This window comes from Trachymyrmex septentrionalis, unplaced genomic scaffold, assembly GCF_001594115.1.
Source record: "Trachymyrmex septentrionalis isolate Tsep2-gDNA-1 unplaced genomic scaffold, Tsep1.0 scaffold53, whole genome shotgun sequence".
In the NCBI taxonomy this organism is placed as follows: Eukaryota; Metazoa; Arthropoda; class Insecta; order Hymenoptera; family Formicidae; genus Trachymyrmex; species Trachymyrmex septentrionalis.
The window spans coordinates 1,835,692-1,855,185 of NW_017305705.1; the positions used below are offsets into that span (position 1 = coordinate 1,835,692).

A 19,494-nucleotide genomic window follows, 5' to 3' on the forward strand; every position below is an offset into this window, starting at 1 on the left:
TGTATTCGCCTTTATGTTCCACTTTATATATAACAATGAGCGATAATACATCGGCTTTTAATCGCGCAATACCTTAAATTACAACCACACAAAAATGCTTATGGATGGATTTCGCTAATACGAAGCTGCTCGTATGCTATTAAATGCACTGTGAATAATTAAGTTAAATACAGTCAAAATTTTTGCAGTTTCTTGATTGGTTATCATATCAGTATCAATTTAGGCCAAAGCGGTAAAATTCTTTGATTATAGATTCAACAGTCAAAGATCTGTAATCATTCAGCGCATTTACACATAACCATCATTTGGCTCAATCAATCTATTTTTTACATATAGATCGGAATCGCAAAATCATGTCTAATGCTAAATGTAACGCTAACTCGTTCACTTCCAATTCTTTCTCAGTATTATACCTTTTCTTTCCATTTTTAATATGCGAATATATAGTGTGTTGTTTAATGTCATTCAGTATAATCATTTCAGTTAATAGATATATTCTGTGTTAAAATTTAAATTATTTATTTGGCACCACATCTGCGATTCGTAAGTAAGATGAAAAACGTCATGGCATTTGCTTTCATTTTCTTTGTATGATTATAATTTGTGAATTATTTAATAAAGATCGTAAAATATACTGTAATTTAAAAGACGTAGAAAGCAATGTAAATATTAAAATTCCTTCTGTCAAATATTTTTTTAACGATTAAGATCGCAAATTGGCTTTGTTAAAAGAGATGAAAAAGTCTGAAAATGTTATTAAAAATGTGTAAGACATTTTCTTATCACACGTATTTTGGCGCAAAATGCACAATTGTGCATCATATTCAACAACTATCCGGTATAGATCATCACTTACGATCGCGACAGATCATCATAATCTCAATCTATAAATATTTTTATAAATTCGCAATATAATAATATGTTCATCACACATTAGATTCGCGAACCTAATATATATCGCATAAAATAGTTATCAGATAAAATGTATTTTAGGCATTTGGAAAATCGCACTGTCTTTTTTTTTTACGCAAAGCTTTAACTAACGTGCATCGTTTCACAAGCAAGATAACTCTCTTGTTGCGTGAATACACACGCACGTTCCTATGCACATTGCAATAATTATTATTATAACAATCTATTAATACTAATTTTAACGAGTTTGGTGTTTTCTCTTGGTAAATATAATATCCCATCTCTGAGTATTATCCAACTACGTATATAATGCAAATTATAACACATAAATCGATAAAATTATTAGAAGCCCTTAAATACAGAAAATTGTATTATCTGCGTGCGTAATTACGAATGTATTATTTACGTGCATAACGCACACACAGAATTTCGATTGATCCTGTGTACAGTGCAAATATATAATTACGTAATCGTTTGCAATTATTAACATTAGGTTCTGTAAATTAAGCAAGATAAAAAAAATAATCTAATAAAATTTCTTTAAAAGGATATTTTAAAAGATTTTGAAAGAAGAATGTAATTGTCAAATATTTGCTTTTAAAGATTTGTTGTCATATATAAGAGACTAAAAAATTTGAACTAATTAATAATTGCATTTTTATCATCTCTGTCTTTTTATCAGCACTCATTGTAAATTGTGTTAAAGTTCAATCAATTGACTAATGTAGAATAGATCTTGGAAACAGCTATGACGCAATATGCATTCAAACACACACACACACACATTCTCTCTCCCCCCTCCCCTTCCTCTCTGTAATATTATAATATAGTATAATATTTATAAAGTTACATCAACGTTAAAATGTATCGTTATGTAACATTATAATAACGCTACATAAGTAACGTTTTCTAAAATATTATACAGTAAATATTATACAATAGAAACAAGAAAAAGTGATTATAAGATTGTGATTCTGATATCTGCACCCATGGAATGTTAATATAAATACTGTTAGATACTTGCTCCTTATTATCTGTGCATAGTAATATAAATATTTCTGTGCATTTTATACAGTCTGATAACATTATAATTTTAATATTATAATTAATTTTCATATTAAAAACCGGCAATATCAACATCATAAAAATGATGTAACATAGTGTTAGTGTTACCCAGTCGTTGCTTATTATGAAATAAATGGCGAAAACAAATTATATTATTTCGTTATAAAATATCGCTACATTTTCCACGTTTACTTGTTTTATAGAGAAATAGGAGAAAATGCGCTTCTTTCTTAAAGCTGTCATATTAATTGAATGCCTGTTAAGATTCCTTGCTTTGTGGTCGGTCCACCGCCTCCTGCGCGTGTTGTAAACCGGCGCAGTAGTGCAGTAACAGCACGCTTAGTGCCTGTACTCGCAAGTCGCTCTGCGCGATCAGTTTCATGCTATCCGCATCTCCGTTTTGGGACAGTTCTAATCTTGAGGTAGTTTCAGCATCTAGCGCGTTCTTCAATTTTCCCATCTGCAAAAAAAGATATACTTATTTAACAAATTCCTACAGTTAAATTTATATTGACTATGCAAAAAATCTTATTAAAAAATCATGGTGATTCAATGTTTAAGGATTTTTAAACTCTTTGATTAGGAAGACTCTTTTCTTTATTCAATTTAGTAGTCCATGAATTTCTAGAGCCGTAGATAAATCTCTCGAATAACTTTTACTTCGAAATAACTTGTGTAAAAAAACTTGTATCACATACCATGGTGTTGATTTTCTCGACGCGCTCGTGCGGCTCCAAGTATTTATATAAGAATTTGCCGGTATCCCTGGCCCTCGACATAAGACCGTCGTCTAGGTCGCCAGCCATAAGTGGAGCTGCAACACTTGGCTCAGCACCCTCCAAGAGGTCAGGACTTATTCCCAGACCTCCAGCCAATGAATTCTAAACGTTTCAACAATTTCATCAAATTTATTAATGTGACGCGCTCTCTAAAAGGTGCATCCTCGTTTGATGTTATGCCGATTTCGGAAAGTGAAACATAAGCAGTCGAACCGATCATGCGTGTGAGTCGCATTGATCATCCTATATCTATATGATCACCGTGGAAGCTTGCCTCCAGTGTTAAGGTGCAATTGCAATGCAGTGTTGTGATCAGCGTTCATCGTGTTGTTGAAAATCCTTGTCAATGAGAAAACTTGGAGTAGTTTCGAGCAAGTGATAAATATTACAGCTCTCTTATGAAATAATGATCTGTAGATGACAGTAACCATTCACTAATTGTAAGTAGAGGAAATTCAAAGAGAATTCAGGTATTCATAAATAAATGATCTATAAAAAAATTAATGATTAATTGGATCAAAATTGTCTCAAATTCTATCATTTATCGTTAGTATGCACAATTATTAATCACTTTATCTTGCATTTTATGTGAGAATTAGCAAGTTCATTTTGGATGGCGATTGTAAGGCATGATTGATGAAGGAATGATTAAAGCGAATAAACACACAAGCAGAGAACTATACGACAAATTTTCCAAAGAACATATTTTTTTTTCTCCTTTGGTTTTAGATTTGAAAAAACATGGAAGAAGATGAAGCGGAGAAGGTTTGATGTAATCCTCAGATAAAAAATTATATAGTAAAATGGAAAATTGCATAATGATATGCAAAGGGAAAAAATGTTTTACTAAAATTACAGTGCCTTGGCCATTTAAAATTTAATGCAATTTAAAAAATAAAAGACAAAAAATACGGACAAAAAACATTCATTTTTAATTTAATTAAAAAACATGATGCGTTTCAATATATTTTTAATATAATTTCAATTAAAAATAATATAATGATTTATAAAATATAATTATTTATAATTATATTCGAATTGTAATGTTATTGCTTTAAATTTTTCCATTATATTCTCTGTTCATTAGCATTGCAATGCTAATAAATGTTAAACATTTTTGTCAGGTAAAAATTTTTTTTAATTGAGCACCTTCTCCGCTTCGGACGAACAAATGTGTGTTGTTATTCTACCTTGCGGGATGCACAGGGACTTGGGGGGAGACTTCGAGATGCCAGACCAATACCGGAAGCCGGTGGGGCCAAGCAACTGGTACTTCCAGCCTTCTTCAGGCCCAATAGAGTGTTAGCTATACTAGCCTTCACGGCCATCATACTTGCGCCCTAATTAATCGATCAATGGATTTCAAATAGATTAATACCTTTTCACCATTTACGATAAGCTATTCGTAAAATAATAAATCAAAAGTGCAAAATTGATTGCGCTATTTTCATCGTAAAGTGTACATCGTTTTACCAAAAAAGTATACAATTTGAAATTTCAAAATGCTTTATTGCCAATTTATCGCTATCTAAATTCTAAGACATATTAGATCGAAATAAAATATAAATAAATTTGAATGCTGTATATCCACGTCATAGAAATCTGCGTTAAAAAGTTACAAAAATATTTATTTAGAATAATTTTAAAATATTTTCTTTTGCGAACTACTCACAAATATCACATACATGTAGACTATATTATTAATAATTTTTAAAAATTTGAAAATTGATAAGAATAAAAACACTGTTGATCTCATATGAGAAAGAAAATTAAACATACTTATCTACTCGTATGTAGTTCATTGAGAACAAAGGCAAGGTCAAGGTGCAAGCTTTACAAAGAACCTTCACCTCCCCGTGCATATGTTCAGTTCATTTTATTGCCAACAACAAAATGCAAGTCACGCTTAACAATCTCTGCTATATATACAAAATATCAAGATAAATGCATTTGAAGACACACGTGAGTTTTCGAAAATTGTACAGTCCCTTAACCATGTGACATGTTATTAAACGCTCTAATATTTCATCGATATGTAATAATGATAATTATTGGATCTGTCCACGTGATCAATACTCAGAATGATATCAATAAAATTAATATCACATAAAAATCGATTCTTTTAATATAACTCGATAAAAAAGCATTGTAAATAAATAAAAACAGTGGGATAAAACTGAACATGTTCAAAATGCGAAACAAAGTTCATTATTGCTACATTTAAAAATACTTTTAAATAACAAATACTATAAATATAGATATTACTTTTAAATATCATATATATAATATTAGTTATACCTTTTATATATTATATATTATCTATATCTATATATAATACATTAACATAAAAATATTATATAATATATTATATAATATTTTTATGTTAATTTTTAAATGTTCTTTATTTACATTGATAGATATGAATATTAGGCAATATCTAAATTATAATATGAGAAACGTGATTTCTAAAAAATGAATAAATAAATAAATCATGAAGCACTTGTAGTATAGTTGATTCAATGTACGTCATGTGAATGTAAATTGCATATTTGAGGAGCAGACTTTCAAAACGCGTTTTGTCCAAAATTTATAATTTTTGGAAAATAAAGAAGAAAGTCACAAGGAAATCACGCGCGCTTTACAGAAAATAACAATTTCCAATCAATAAAATGTAAAATGTTAAACAAAAGTACTAAATTATTTCTAATAATGTTAAACAAATGTTTTTTTGTTTCTAATTAAAGAACATTATAATATACTTCGAATGTCTAGAGTTTTTTCAGCATATAAATTGATGATAAAAAAATGCTTCCAGAACATCGTAGAGCAGCTTAAAATACGAGTCTTTCAAGATTGAACACTATGCCGTTTCTAACTCAAAAAACATAATTTGGACAAAATACATTTTGGAAGTCTGCTCCTTATTTGTGTAAACGTAAAGAAACATTGCAGTGTATAAATTATAATACAATCATACAAAATAATGTTATTAATATTAATTATTTAATTATAAGATTCACAGCATCGGACTAGAAAGCAAAATACTATATCGTTTTTAACTTAATATTAAAAATTACTATCAAGATAAGAGTTTCTCTTAAATATAAATAAATTAGAATTTTCTAAATGCCAATAGTGAAGATTAAATGTCTTTTCTTTTGGTCCGAACCTGCTGTCTCGTATAGGAAGCATCATATAACGCAATACAAAATAATTACGCTCGCGGATAGCAAAATGCCCTAAAGTTCTACGTCTTGAGTACCTGTACGTTATCTTCGCATTCAGTTAGAGAGATCTCCGGGCTAGAGATATCCCCAACATTTGGTTCGCCGACGACGATCTCGTCCGCCTCCAGAGCCAAGGTTGCTAGACTTTCTGCACCACAAGTGCCAGACGCCTGACAACGTGCCTCGCACTTTTTGTGACATACCATGCCGCAGTCTCGACACTGTACTGCATCCTTTAACCAAATCTGCATAAAAAGGAAACAATCTAGATAATTATTAAATAAAATAAAATAGAGAAATAAAATAAAATTTTGGTAAAATAAAAATAGGTCTTTTTTTAAATTAGATTACATAGATGTAATATATCTTACTTATTTAACAGAGTTCTCTCTCTCTCTCCCCTTCCCTCTCCCCCCTCCCTCTCTATCTTTTAGATACCACAAACATTAATTAAAAGAAAGATATGTACATACATACACTTAGGAAAATATATAGTTTCAATTCTAATAAATCTACCACCTAAATATTTAATAAATATAAAGATATATTTATTCGATACAACAACCATTAATTTGATTTAACAATTATTCTTTTTATTGAATAATTATTTATTTACTGTAAGTAAATATTTAATTAGCAGTACTAAATCAAATATTTATTAAAATTGACTATTTTTTTCTCAGTGTAATTAATTGATAATTTTATTGATTTTTATCAAAACAATTTGAATTATTAAATAAATTATTGATTTACAATGATATGATTTACAATGCCATACTTACCTTTTTCGTGCAAAAATCACAGTGTGTTGCTCTATGAAAATGCGTCCTGATAAAATCGTGCATTTTTCTGTCAGTGATTTCTTCGCTTGGAATCGGTTGAATTTTGGCAGTTTCTGCGTTTTCTTTTTTTCCAATATCGTTAACTGTGAGATCGCTTGGTTGACAAGATTCCCATACATACGATAGCAGGATGTCACCGTAACAGAGTGTTGGATCGAATCCCGAATAACCCTGCAGTCTTACGTATGATGTTGCTAAAGAAGCTTTAAAAGAAATTCCAAAATTAATTTTTTAAATTTGTTTCTAATTAATTCTCTTTAGAACTGACGAAATTTACCAGAATTTCAATGCAAGAGAAATATTTATTCTTTTATTATTTCGAGTTCACTTAAGAAGATTTATCGAACAAAATTATTTATATATAATTGTTTATATATAATTATACTGGGTGTTCCCTAAGTTTTTGCCAAGCGCTTTTGTGTAGATAGAGTGAAGAAAATAAATAATTTTATCTCTCACTGTTTTTCTGTAAAGTTGATAGTATTTGAGTAAAAAATTATTAAAAACAAATATTTAGCGATTTTTAGTAATTAATATCTTGTTAACTATTGCAAAAATTGTAAAATGGTAGAGGATTTTTCAACTCAGTTCGCTCTATCTACACAAAAACGCTTGGCAAAAACTTACAGGACACCCTGTATAATATATATTTGTAGTTGTTATAACTAAAATTAAAAATGAAAAGATAATTTTTGGAACCTACCACTATCTGGAGGCAACAAAGCATGACATTTTAAGTAATGTCCAGTCGTGGAAGTGCAACACTGCGACAAGATTAGTTTTACAGGTGCATTTATGTAACCTAGCAGTTTCGGTGGTGTTTCACCGCCTTTTACACGGCCCCATACACCTACATTTAAGTATTGCAATTCAGAATCGATCCGGAAGCTCTTGGTCTCCTCGAAAGTAATCAGAGAGGCATATGGTTTTTCTTTCATGTTGTGATACAGATCAGTAATATTGTTTGTGCTACTATCATCCGGAAGATAAAATTGAACATTGCTGGATGACGCCGACGACGTGGAGATCGTCGAGATTCGTCGAGACGGCGTAGTATCCGGCGTCTGGGCGATTTCTTCTGTCTGAATGCTGCTCTTTCTTCTCTTGAATAGCTTGTTGGTTTCTGACCGGGTGTCCGTAAGATCAGTGTCAGAATCTCGTAGATCAGAGAACTTGATTTGTGTCTCAAATTTCATCTTCCCGGCGTCTTCTACGCTCGGGCTATCTAGCTTGTTCACTGAATCACTCTTCGAAGTCTTCTTTTCTGCGAAAAGCATTCTCTCGTTATCTGTTTTCTGTCCTCTCTCGCTCAAATCTGCCTTCGAATACCGTCTCTCTACCCTGATAATGAAACGTCGCTGTACAGCAGACTTGACAAATTTCGCTACTTGGTTCATGTTCGACACCTTTTTGCCGTCCACTGCTACCAAAATATCGCCCTTTCTCATTTCGGCGATCGCCGCTGGACTGCCGGATACTATAGTCTCAACTAGTACACACATTTGGCCGATCTCTGGTACAATTTCCTGCTTGAACACTACACCCAACTGCTGGGAGCCCGTTTTACTGATGATTAAGTCTAGCACCATATACGGAACCCCATTATACTGCGTTAAGTAAATCCATGGGGTGGAATCTATGCTCATGGTGCAATAGATTTCTATCTGCGATACGTCTCCGCCGTTATTGAGAATGATAGGTGCGAGATTTAGTCTGCTAATCTCCAATAGTGTGACCTCCAAATATCCTGGAGTCAGCTGAGTACTTGCGACCTGGAAATATGGAGCAAGTACTCATATTATGTGAAAATAAATTAAAATAAAAATTATAAAAGCTAATCTTTACTTTTCAAATTGAAATTTTAGCAAATATACGAGTAAATTATTTAAAGCTATGAATAAATTTAAAGGGAGGAGATATTATACTTCTGAGAGATCCGCGGCCTCGTCGTTCAATCTTCGGAAAAACGGTTTGTAACGCATCTTATAACGAGGTAGAGTATGCTTTCGCTTCACCGCCCTCCTAATTTGACTGGTAATGATTGAAATTATCTGTGGCTGTAACTGACGACCTTGAAACTGTGATTGTACCTCCAGCTCCAAGATCGGATCAGAATAAAAGCTCAATGACCAGTGCGTGTACGGTACGCGAGTAAACTGCAGCCTAGCTTTACCACTGATACGCTTTACTGTAAAAATTTATAATGTATAAAAAAAATGTTATAATATTGGGTGGGGGAGAGAAAGTTTCTTCGTATTTTTATGCAAAAGTTTTTCATTTGTTGCGAAATTTTCATTACAATTATATCATTCACTAGAGCAAAGTTTCAGCTTGTTTTTTTAATTGCGGTATAATGATTTTTATAGAGTATCATGAGCAATCAAAGTCAGAATGCTCCTTTACTTAACTTGTGAATAACTGAGAAACAAAAAATCATAGGAACCTTAAAAAAAAAATGATTTTGTAGGGGAAACTTTAAGCTTTCACGATAGGTTGAAAATTTTCGTAAATTTTTGTTGGGCACATGGAAGACCCTCAAAGTGAAAAGAAAATTTTTTATCTTTTTCAGATCGTAGTTTTTTATATGTAATTACCAAACTCACAGAAACTCAAAAAATATAGTAACCTTTCGGAAGCAGAGATTTCAAGCTTTAATACCTTTTTTTTTGTTTTAATTTAAATTTCATTCATTTTTTACGAAAAATATTGTATATACAATTTTGAATTTAAAAAATACGAAGAAACTTTCTCCTCAACCCAATATTATAATTCTTTTCTTTATTATATATATAATACCTTGCAGCGCCATATAGGCTGTTTTACCGAGCAACATCTTAACATCTATAGACAATTGAAAGTTTCCTGAGTAATGTAAATCTAAGGCCAAGTCCAGAAACTCCAGCAAACCTGTATCGGCATCGATTTTTGAATCAGCGACTTCCAAACCCTTTATCGTCGGAAATTGCGTGCCAAGGTTCAAGTCTCTTAACTGCAAACAGTTACAGAAAATTTATTACACAAAGACTTACAACAAGTGCTTTTTGTCATATCATTTCAAAATTGTTTTAGCTAATAATTCTCACTTTCACACTGTCTAACAACTTGGCGGTGGTCGACTGCGTTAGAAGCTCCTTGAATTCATTATTTAATTTCCTATAAAGCCACAGACGCACTCGCTCGGCATTTCGCAGCTCGTTGAAGAGAAATTGCAGCGTAAGGTTTATAGCCAAGTTCTCATTACCCTGAGACATCGCCTGTCGGGCCATACTGTTATTGGAGTTTGTCCGCTCCTCCTGCATCTGTTCCACCAGTTCTTTAGGTAATTGCGTCTTGCCATGCTGCAGTTGTCTCTGTGGCGGAGCAGCCTGAGGTCCTGATTCCAAATACCTCTTGAATAAATAAAACTGCAATGCCAAGGTACATATTACACCGCAAACGAATGTAAAAATGACGACCAGAACCAGTTGCAAATTGTCCATATTAAATCACAGCTGTTGAGGATGCAGTCTCTTCTTCGAGTATTAATTAATGCAACATACAATACAAATGTGGTCCAGATGCAGATTATTGCATAAATAATGTTGTATTATGCATATGTGAAGGAAAGTTCCCAATGTTTATGCTGAAGGCGGAGTTGTTAAAGAAACAATTCTTTCAGATGAGTATTAACAATAAAACATATTGCACACACTATTATTTATTATCACACTACATGCACATGACAAGAGGAAGAGTTCCAAATATGCATATTAGAGCCACAATTGTTGAAAATTCAGTCCCTCTTCCATGAGTGTTGACGAGTTTCCCCCCCAAAAAAACAGACTGTAGAAAGAATTATAAAGATTAAAATATGTATTTGATAATTAAAAGTGATCGAGGAGAATTTAAACATTACAGCCATATAATTAACTGTCATATGTGTAGAAAAATTTATAATTATTATTAAAATTTTTCAAAAGAATTAATTTTTCATTTTTTACTAACTATAATATTATAAAAAATATTTTTTAAATTGTATCAATTGCAATTAGAATAGAAATTTATTTTCACTGCTATTTCAAGAAAAACTCTGTATTATTATCTTAATTGAAAGAAAAAGCTGTACGATTTGTTTTCATTATTACATTAGCAGTAGGTAAAATATAGAAGAGAAATAGAAGGAGGAAGAAGACAATTCTAATTATTTTAAGAGAAATCGACCTCTGACTTTTGTATCGTATTGCTACTACCTAAAGTTGCATTAGGAACTTTCAGTACGGCCGAACGTCACCACCTTGCGCCCGACGCATCGCGCTGCACACGGACCAGGCCTCGTGATCTTCACGACTCGACAGGTATTCGGAGCACTTTCACTCGTCGACCGCGAATCAGCTGAACGATGCGCGCACGCGCGCGCACAAGGAATGAGTTTCGCGTCACTGCGCCGCATATCCCAGCATATCCGGGGAAACGGCGACGTTCACGGACAGCAATCGCGAGGAGTCACCGTGCAGTGGGACGAATTCAATGTCTCATGCATCCCTATCGATCCTCCGGCAGCCATGTTCGCATCCCGAGTGAACACTGAACTGCACAACCAATTCGATAATTTTTTGATGAAAATAAAAATTAATATGTATAAATCGAATGTGTAAGAGGAGAACGTAATAGAATAGCGTAAATAAAGAAAGCGAAATTGAAACAACGAAACGTAAAAAAGCATAAATACCTCTTTTACATTTCATTGTCTCAATTTTTGCTTTCAGAAATTTCATTTACGCTTCTGTTACTCTTTCTTTAGATTTATTTTACAACTTTTATTTTGGTTCCAGTAAATTCCTGAATTTCTTGATTAATGAGGCGTCACTGAACCATTGCAAACGATTTAAAGTTTCACCGAACGAGAGAGAGAGAGAGAGAGAGAGAGAGAGAGATTTCTAATTTTTTAAATTAAAATCGGAACTAAATTCGAAAAAAGCGAAGAACTCCCTCCAACGAGATTTTAATTTAAAATTGCAGTCGAAGAAAACAACATCGAAATCGAGATAAAATTAAATATCGAAGATGTTTTGACGCTTCGATTAGTCTATGAAAATTGACAATTTAGCGCATAATTACGGTTATCGTGTAAAAACTTGAAATAAAGAAAGAAATGTGAATTAGTAAAATAAATTATCATTTAAAATTTTCGTGTTTTTTTCTTGACCGATAAGGTTAATTTTCATTTTAAATACAACTATGATGGAAGAGATACATAGTAATTTCATTTTTTTTTCTACACTGTAAAGCCTCAGATACATTGTGAAGAAATAGCGATAGAAATAACACGATTTTAACTTATCAGAAACTCTATATTCCAATGTAACCTGATTTCTGATAGGTTGAAATCATGTTATTGCTATCGCTATCACTTCGCATATGTCTGGGGCTTAAGATCTTGCGCACAATAGAATGAGAAATTAGGAATAAATAATAAACAATTTTAACCTATCAGAAGTCGGATACATCGGAATATACGATTTTTGATAAGTTTGAAATCGTTTAGTCTTTATTCTTAATTTCTTATTCCTTCTATTATGTATGTACAAGGCCTAACACCTTGAGGTCATGGGAGTAAAATTTCGAAACAATTTTATGATCCACCCAGTCCTAATATATTTCGGATTTTTATTTTCATCCATTAACAGTTCAAAAAGCTATTTACATTATTACAAAATACCTTATTGACTTTTATTTTATTAAAATTATTGGAACATATATCATTTATGCCTAATTTTAGGTGTTTACCAGTTCACAATTATTTTAAATACTTATTAATTCGTTAAAATGTTTAATTTTACTTTGTTTGAAGGTAAATTACACTTATTTACAATATTTTTAGAAATTCTTATTATTTCGCTATTAATTAAAGCCTGTTTGAGATTTTTAAAAATATGTCGTGGCTATAATATATAAATACTTGCATCAAATAGGTGTACAATATGATTAACTTCAATATGTGTACCGGTGCTACGTATATCAATGTCTAATAATCTCCAGATGTTCCCCGAATCTATATTGGACGTAATAAAATTTACATGATAACCGATTTCCTCAGTTTTATTTACAATCTGAAAAAAATTATTTCTTTTAATACTTTACTATCAAATTTTTGCTTGTAAAATGGTACCCCACCTGCTTCCAATTATTGCAAACATCACAAGCATAAAAATCGTGGCATGCGTACATACATAGCATCACCTGTATCATTAGGAAATGTTACTTATTTGTGATCCAGTTGAAGGTTATAAGATTTTTTGGATATAATGCACGTTTTGTCAAATATTAACCCACACTAAATCAGTCTCATTTTTAAAATAAGGTTTCTTCATTTTTTGAAATTGTAACATTTGTTCAGATATTTTTGGTTGAAATTGAAAATCTTCTAGTCTTCGCTGTAATGTTCGTACATTTGGAAGTGGATCCTTGACGAATAAGTTCTTTATATCCATTATTTCCGCAAATTTTAATTGTAAAGCACGTTGAATTGTATCATTGGACCACATTCTAACACAATGTTTTTTTGTAAACAAAGCTTTAATCTGGCAGTCAGTAAAAACTGACTGTAAAGCTTTTTTATACTTATTACTAGACTTATTTTTCAAAATGTATATAGTATTCTTTAAAATTTTCATTTTTTTTCGCATTTTAATTATGTTGAGTCGTAGTTTTCGGTTAACATTTTCTAATTTTTTATATCGCTCTTCTCTTTCATTACATTTATCTGAACATTTATCTAGACATATTATTGATGTATTAGTCTCAAATGTATCATCAATTACCTATAAAATTTATTTCAGAATTTTTAATATATTCAGGTATGTTATCTTTTAGTAAATGTTATTATTTCAATCTTACCTGACATTCTTGCTTTTCAATATCACTAATGGATTGTTTCAATTGAATGTTATCAATAGATTGATTTGATTCAGTAAATTTAGTTGTATATGAAGCTGAATATATTGCTGATGTATTACATTTAGATACATTATTAATCACCTAAAAAATTCGTTTTACAATCTTAAATATATCTAAATGTTATCTTTTTGGAAGTTTTATTATTTTAATATTAAGCTGACATTCCTGCTTTTGAATATAAGCAATAGATTCATTTAACTGAATGTTGATAGGTTGATATGATTTATTAGAATCTGTCTTATTATTTATTTGATTATTTTCTGTTAATACTTGTTTAGCATTATTTTCCACTGGTTTTTTTTTCAGAAAATATCCAAATATTGTGGGATATGCATTTGATTTCAATTTTCGTACATCAGTTCTTGGTTCTCACATATCTGGTGCAAAATGTACCTATGTGTACAATAAAAAAAAAGATTAATTTATTCAATAATTATTTTGTTATGAAGAAAATAAAGAAAACTTAGAAAGCCAAAGAATTATTGAAATAATTTGGTAAAATCGTTTAGGGTTAATTACTTTAATCTTGACACATTGCCAAGATCATAATCCTGAATAATATTTAAAAGATTTTAAGCCTTAATAATTTTAACATCTTTGAATTACTAATTTAATATTTGAGACATACAATTAGTATACTAATTACATATAAAAATGAAAAAAAAGTTTATAATAGTTGTATTTTTAATGAAACATATTTTATTAATTTTTTAATAATAAATTTATGCAAATATTATTTAACCTCGCAGAGAAAAGAATTCGTTGCAGGCATCCAATTTTTTTACACCATTTCCCCAACATCTTTCACTAACATTTTTTGCCCATAAAGCACGACGTTCAGCATTTCGAGAAAATGTTTTCATTATGTAGCCTTTAGCTGCTGAATTATTACAAAAGGGGCTGCACACCCAACCATTATTAATACTATTAGTACAGGCTATAAACAGTACAGACTACATCGTACATATGTATGTACCCGACGATGCGTATAGGTACAATTTCATAGATGTGTTCAACGAACTCAACAGTTGAGTGAGTGAATACATTGGTTGCTTTCTAGAACATAAGGCTGTTTTTTCATGCAAATGTCGACGCTCATTTTCAATGTCAAAACAGGTCACGTGATCAAAATTGACGAATACCAAGCATCAATTTTGATCACGTGACATCGAGCGTCAAAGCTGAACTCATATGCTGGATTCACACTAGATCAAGATGTCTTAAGCAATTGGAAAGCACCCATAGTATCTTGTCGGTGACTGTACCTACTACACCTATTACACCCTGACTTTGTTCGTTTTCACAATATGTCTAAATCTATTGAATTACAAAATAGTGACTTTTCTCAAATAAAAATAACAATGGGTTCGGCGGATTCAACAGTTGAGTGAGTTGTTATTGGTGTATTCTTTTAGATCATCCAATCAGCATTTTAAATCTAGAAGAATATATCAATAGCAGCAAGCGCTTCACTCAACTTGAGTTCGCTGAACGCAATGAGGTCTGTTTTCTGTGACTGAACTAGTGTACACTTTTGGAACTTAAAGTGAGATAGATATACGTTCAATCCGCTACAGTTTGATATTTGTTTAAAGCGAGAAAGAAAGTTCTAGAACAGTTTAGTGCAGGAACAGAAAACAGATCAGAAGACATCTTCCCCAAATGATTTCTAATCGATTCCATTCATAAAACACATTAAATAAAATCGCTGTTTGCTAATTCGACGCATGATAAAATTTGTTAATAACAAGAAAAATATATATCGATGTGTCGCATTTTATCGGTAAAATAACGATCTCATCGGAGTTCGGGCTTCACTTTTTTAATCAACTCATCGACACATGCGACGTCGCCATTATCGAAGTTGCCAACTTTACGGCGCTCGATTAACATGGATTTAGGGATCTTTTCTATATAATGGTAATAAAATATTACTAGTAATAGACAATTTCACGACTCGCACGACTGTCAACGGATACTGACGGAGGCTTCGAAAATGCTTCGGCAGACGCGCGTTGATTTCGTTGGTTTATTCGTGTGACTCTGACTGTTTCGGACCCGACTGTAGAAGAGTCGTGGAATCATGTGGCCGATGCGATCGGAGATGACTCGCGACGAGTGCAGGAAGTGCCTACGATGCCTCGGTAAGGTTATGTGGGCTGAATAATAGCCTCGTTTAACGAACGAACCTCATCGATGTGCTGCCTTTCGATTGCATTCCAACTCATGCTGTTCGTAAAAAATTATATCGTGAATGCGAGGCTGCGTTCTTCTGTTGCAGCGACGGCGTTACGTGAAATCATGATTCTCACGTTGCGCGTTTCTCACTGGACGAAAAACTGAGTCCATCAAAAATTTCAGAGAGCCAATGAAGCGTTCAGCAACAGCGGACATGGCTTGGCATAGAAGCATAATTTTCGTCTTGTATTTACTTATTAAACACAGCAGTTGATCTTCATGTCGAATGGATAAGTTGACAGCTTATTTAATATGAAATACAACATTGGAAGACATAAGCCCAACGTCTGGCATTCTTCTGGCAATGCTGGCAGAGTCTGGACGCTGCGGCTATTATTTTATGTTAATATTAGAAAACGACCTTTGTCTTCTCTAGATAATGCGTGGAATTAGACAGCACGTTTAATGGTAAATTATAGCATATATAGTTTTTATTTTAAGCTCATGCCTTGTGTATACGTAAGAAGATAGTCATGTGTATAAGTAAAAAAAAAGTTTTTTAATTATCTCTATTACACATGGACAATTTATACAAATATTTTAATATGAATAAAGATAGAGATATATTTAGTAATATATATGCTTTTAGTATTTTGTATATTTTATGTTTTAATTTTTTTTTTACTTTTTTTTAGTACATAATGTATGCAATAATATTTCATGATATTCAGTCATCAATTTATTCGTATGACACACTTTTTGTGACTTTTTAACATCTCTTGTAAATTTTGGATTTTTCGCAAAAAGAGACATAAAAATGATCCACTTTTGTATCTCGTAATCAGCTATATCTTGAAAGTGCTGTCCATCTGAAGAATGCTGTGTTGATTGGAATAAGTAATTCGAAGGCGGATGAATATATTGCATGCAAGAGAACTTTTTGGTCCAAGTTAAAAATTATATGCTGATAAGGAGAGCTCTCACAGGTATGTATTATGTGAATTTTGGAAAGTTTGATATTAAGCTATATAGTTTAATATTCAGATAGAGTTTGTAAAAATAATATGTATAATATTCAAGTGCTGTTGGGCTTAGGGCTAAAAGATTAAAATTATAAAGTTTTAAAGTTCGAAATTATTGCACGTGTTATGGATATCAGAAAAATGGCTGAATCTCGGCGAATATGTAATCATAATTTCTAACAAGGGAACTAGATATCCTCTCGGATTTTATCAAGCTGAAAATATATTATAGTGTAAATATATAGTATAATGCATGTTAAAAATATTTAATGTAATTCACAAACATTTGTGAGGGAATCAAAGTGAGTTTTCAATATTTTTGAGCTCACAATAGGCGCTATGACTAGATGCCACAGTCCATCCTCGGCCATTTGCTCCGTTACATGTGTGGTTATTCCAAACTTTAAAATTTGGTAACTCCTTTGACTTATTGGTACCTGAATGTTACATATTATTTTTACAAATTAATGTTAAACTTTATATTTTAATGTCAAATTTTCAAAAATCCGCATGATACCTGAATCTTTCCTTGTGAGTACAAAAAACAACATGTAGCGTTGTCGTGCAGCAAAATGACCTTTCGGTTTCTCAGTAAATGAATCAGTTTCCGTTGCCAAATGATCTTTCCTTTTCAATTTCATCGACCAAATGATTCAACTAAAAATTATTTTTATTTTGACATTTTTCTCAGTGAAACAATCGTTTTGAAAGCGTAACGTTTAGTTGTTAATTTTACAGCATTCATGCCTTTAACACAGAGAAAAGTTTCATTATATATATTTATTTATTTATTTCTTCATAATATTTTTGATAATTTTTTAAATTTTATTATTTATTTTATTATATGGGCTGCGTTCCATTGTTTACTACGAGTACTAGAAATTTATAGCATAGGTAATATAAATTATAGATTTCGAACTTTTCAATGGCAGTGAATAACAGAATGCAGCCATGATTAGATGAAAAATAAATAAAACAATATTGGGTTGAATCTAATATCCAACTATATTTTTCTGGATAGCTTAAAAATTGATCTTACCACTACAGCATTTGGTAACAATTGTTTCACTTGATTGGTGAAGATTGTAAAATAATATACCATTCATGTTCTATCAAATATTCAGAAAGGCCTTTTTGGCATAGCTGTTCAGTTTTGCCCTTATGTTATTAAATTAATATATTATTAAATTATGACATAATATTTCATAAATTTTGATAACAACTCTTCAAAGATGCAAAAAAACTGGAAACTTAAAATTTAAATAATTATACCAGAGGGCTAAAAAAAGACTAAAACTTTTACACATTTAATATACTATTCTATAAAATATTGTATAAAAAATATATTTATAATATACAATATTTTTCTTTAATGCACAAAAAATTATGAATGCAATTACGTAATACAAAATTGTATATTCTGAAATATATCACATAGAATATTACAAAATAATATTTATTTTTTATCTAATATTAGTATTAATTAATAATAAAATGGATAAAAAGAAATAAATATATATAATAGCGCATGGGCTGTAAAATTAATATTACTAGTATCGTACTTTCAAAGCGATATTGTTTCGCCGAGAAAAATATGATAAATATAAATTATTTTAAAAATAAATTCCTATTATTTTATTGATTTTTGCATCCATACATTCTCCTCTTCATTATATAAAGTTGTCCCGCTTTGGATCCGAAAATATCTAGTCATTATGTAAAATAAACGAAACCGTGGATCGTATCCGATCTCCTTTACCATTATAGAATTAATACAAATTTTAGATTTAGATAAATACATTTTATAAAATTAGTAACATTTGAACATGTCATAATTAATTTTTATATGATGTTCTGACATAAAATCTTTTTATGTTACAGAATTAGATGCTTATGGAAGTATGGTTTCTGTTCTACGTGCTCAAGGTCCTTTCACCAACGAAAAACAGAAATTATTGCAAGAACTTGCTAAAGTATTACATATCTCCAATGAACGACACCGTGCTGAAATACGAAGAGCTGTGAACGACGAGAAACTTGCAACAATTGCAGAACAGTATGTATTCTATATGATAGTAAACTTAAGAAGTTTACAGGAAAATAAAGAGATATTGTTTAATATATAAAAATGTTATATATATGAGATTTAATGAAATTATTTATAAAATGAAATTTTTTTTATATCACTGTCAAATACATTGTAAAAGATTGAAAGAACAAAAAGACTTATTCGTTAAAATAATGTGAATTTATTGTTATCCAGACTTAATGGTCCAAATACTGGTATAGATTGGACTCTTGAAGGTCGTCGATCTATTCCTCTTTTGCCAAGATTGAAAGCACGATCTGCATTTACGACATTAGCAAATAGCCTGTCCCTTACCACTACGATTGCAAACAATAAGAAACCTGATAGGTGTAATATTGTTAGACAATCTGAAAATTCAACAGGTTAAATGATAATTATAACAATGACTTGCATATTTATATTTAAGTTATATTAATTAAGTTAATTATATATATATATATATAT

General features: G+C 31.2%; 2 protein-coding genes, 1 long non-coding RNA gene and 1 pseudogene across 5 annotated transcripts in view; 1 reads left to right on the plus strand and 3 right to left on the minus strand.

Annotated features, from left to right (window-relative positions):
* Positions 1 to 2,037: 2,037 nt before the first annotated feature.
* On the minus strand, positions 2,038 to 11,499 carry LOC108752067 (PDZ domain-containing protein 8). 3 transcript variants are annotated; one of them, XM_018492677.1, is made up of 10 exons: positions 11,055 to 11,499; positions 9,909 to 10,229; positions 9,622 to 9,814; positions 8,751 to 9,013; positions 7,529 to 8,597; positions 6,766 to 7,028; positions 6,019 to 6,228; positions 3,947 to 4,096; positions 2,676 to 2,858; positions 2,038 to 2,437 (listed from the first exon to the last, which is right to left on the minus strand). In XM_018492677.1, exons 2-10 carry the CDS (start codon positions 10,122 to 10,124, stop codon positions 2,237 to 2,239), a joined length of 2,748 nt encoding a protein of 915 aa, XP_018348179.1. In that variant the 5' UTR covers positions 10,125 to 10,229; positions 11,055 to 11,499; the 3' UTR covers positions 2,038 to 2,236. The 3 variants fall into 3 exon arrangements, with proteins under 3 accessions (XP_018348179.1, XP_018348177.1, XP_018348178.1); XM_018492675.1 differs by having other exon boundaries at positions 9,909 to 10,647; XM_018492676.1 differs by lacking the exon at positions 3,947 to 4,096 and having other exon boundaries at positions 9,909 to 10,647.
* Positions 11,500 to 13,499: 2,000 nt separating this feature from the next.
* Positions 13,500 to 14,757, minus strand: LOC108751883 (annotated as a pseudogene).
* Positions 14,758 to 15,729: 972 nt separating this feature from the next.
* LOC108751909 (BRCA2-interacting transcriptional repressor EMSY) overlaps positions 15,730 to 19,494 on the plus strand; it is a 7,991-nt gene continuing 4,226 nt past the window's right edge. Inside the window, 3 exon segments of the mRNA XM_018492394.1 lie at positions 15,730 to 15,905; positions 18,843 to 19,017; positions 19,225 to 19,426. Of these exon segments, the coding sequence (XP_018347896.1) occupies positions 15,845 to 15,905; positions 18,843 to 19,017; positions 19,225 to 19,426 (438 nt within the window). The 5' untranslated portion in view covers positions 15,730 to 15,844.
* Positions 16,781 to 17,723, minus strand: LOC108751910. The gene is made up of 3 exons (XR_001939520.1): positions 17,479 to 17,723; positions 17,246 to 17,398; positions 16,781 to 17,176 (listed from the first exon to the last, which is right to left on the minus strand). It is a non-coding gene; the product is annotated as an uncharacterized LOC108751910 (long non-coding RNA).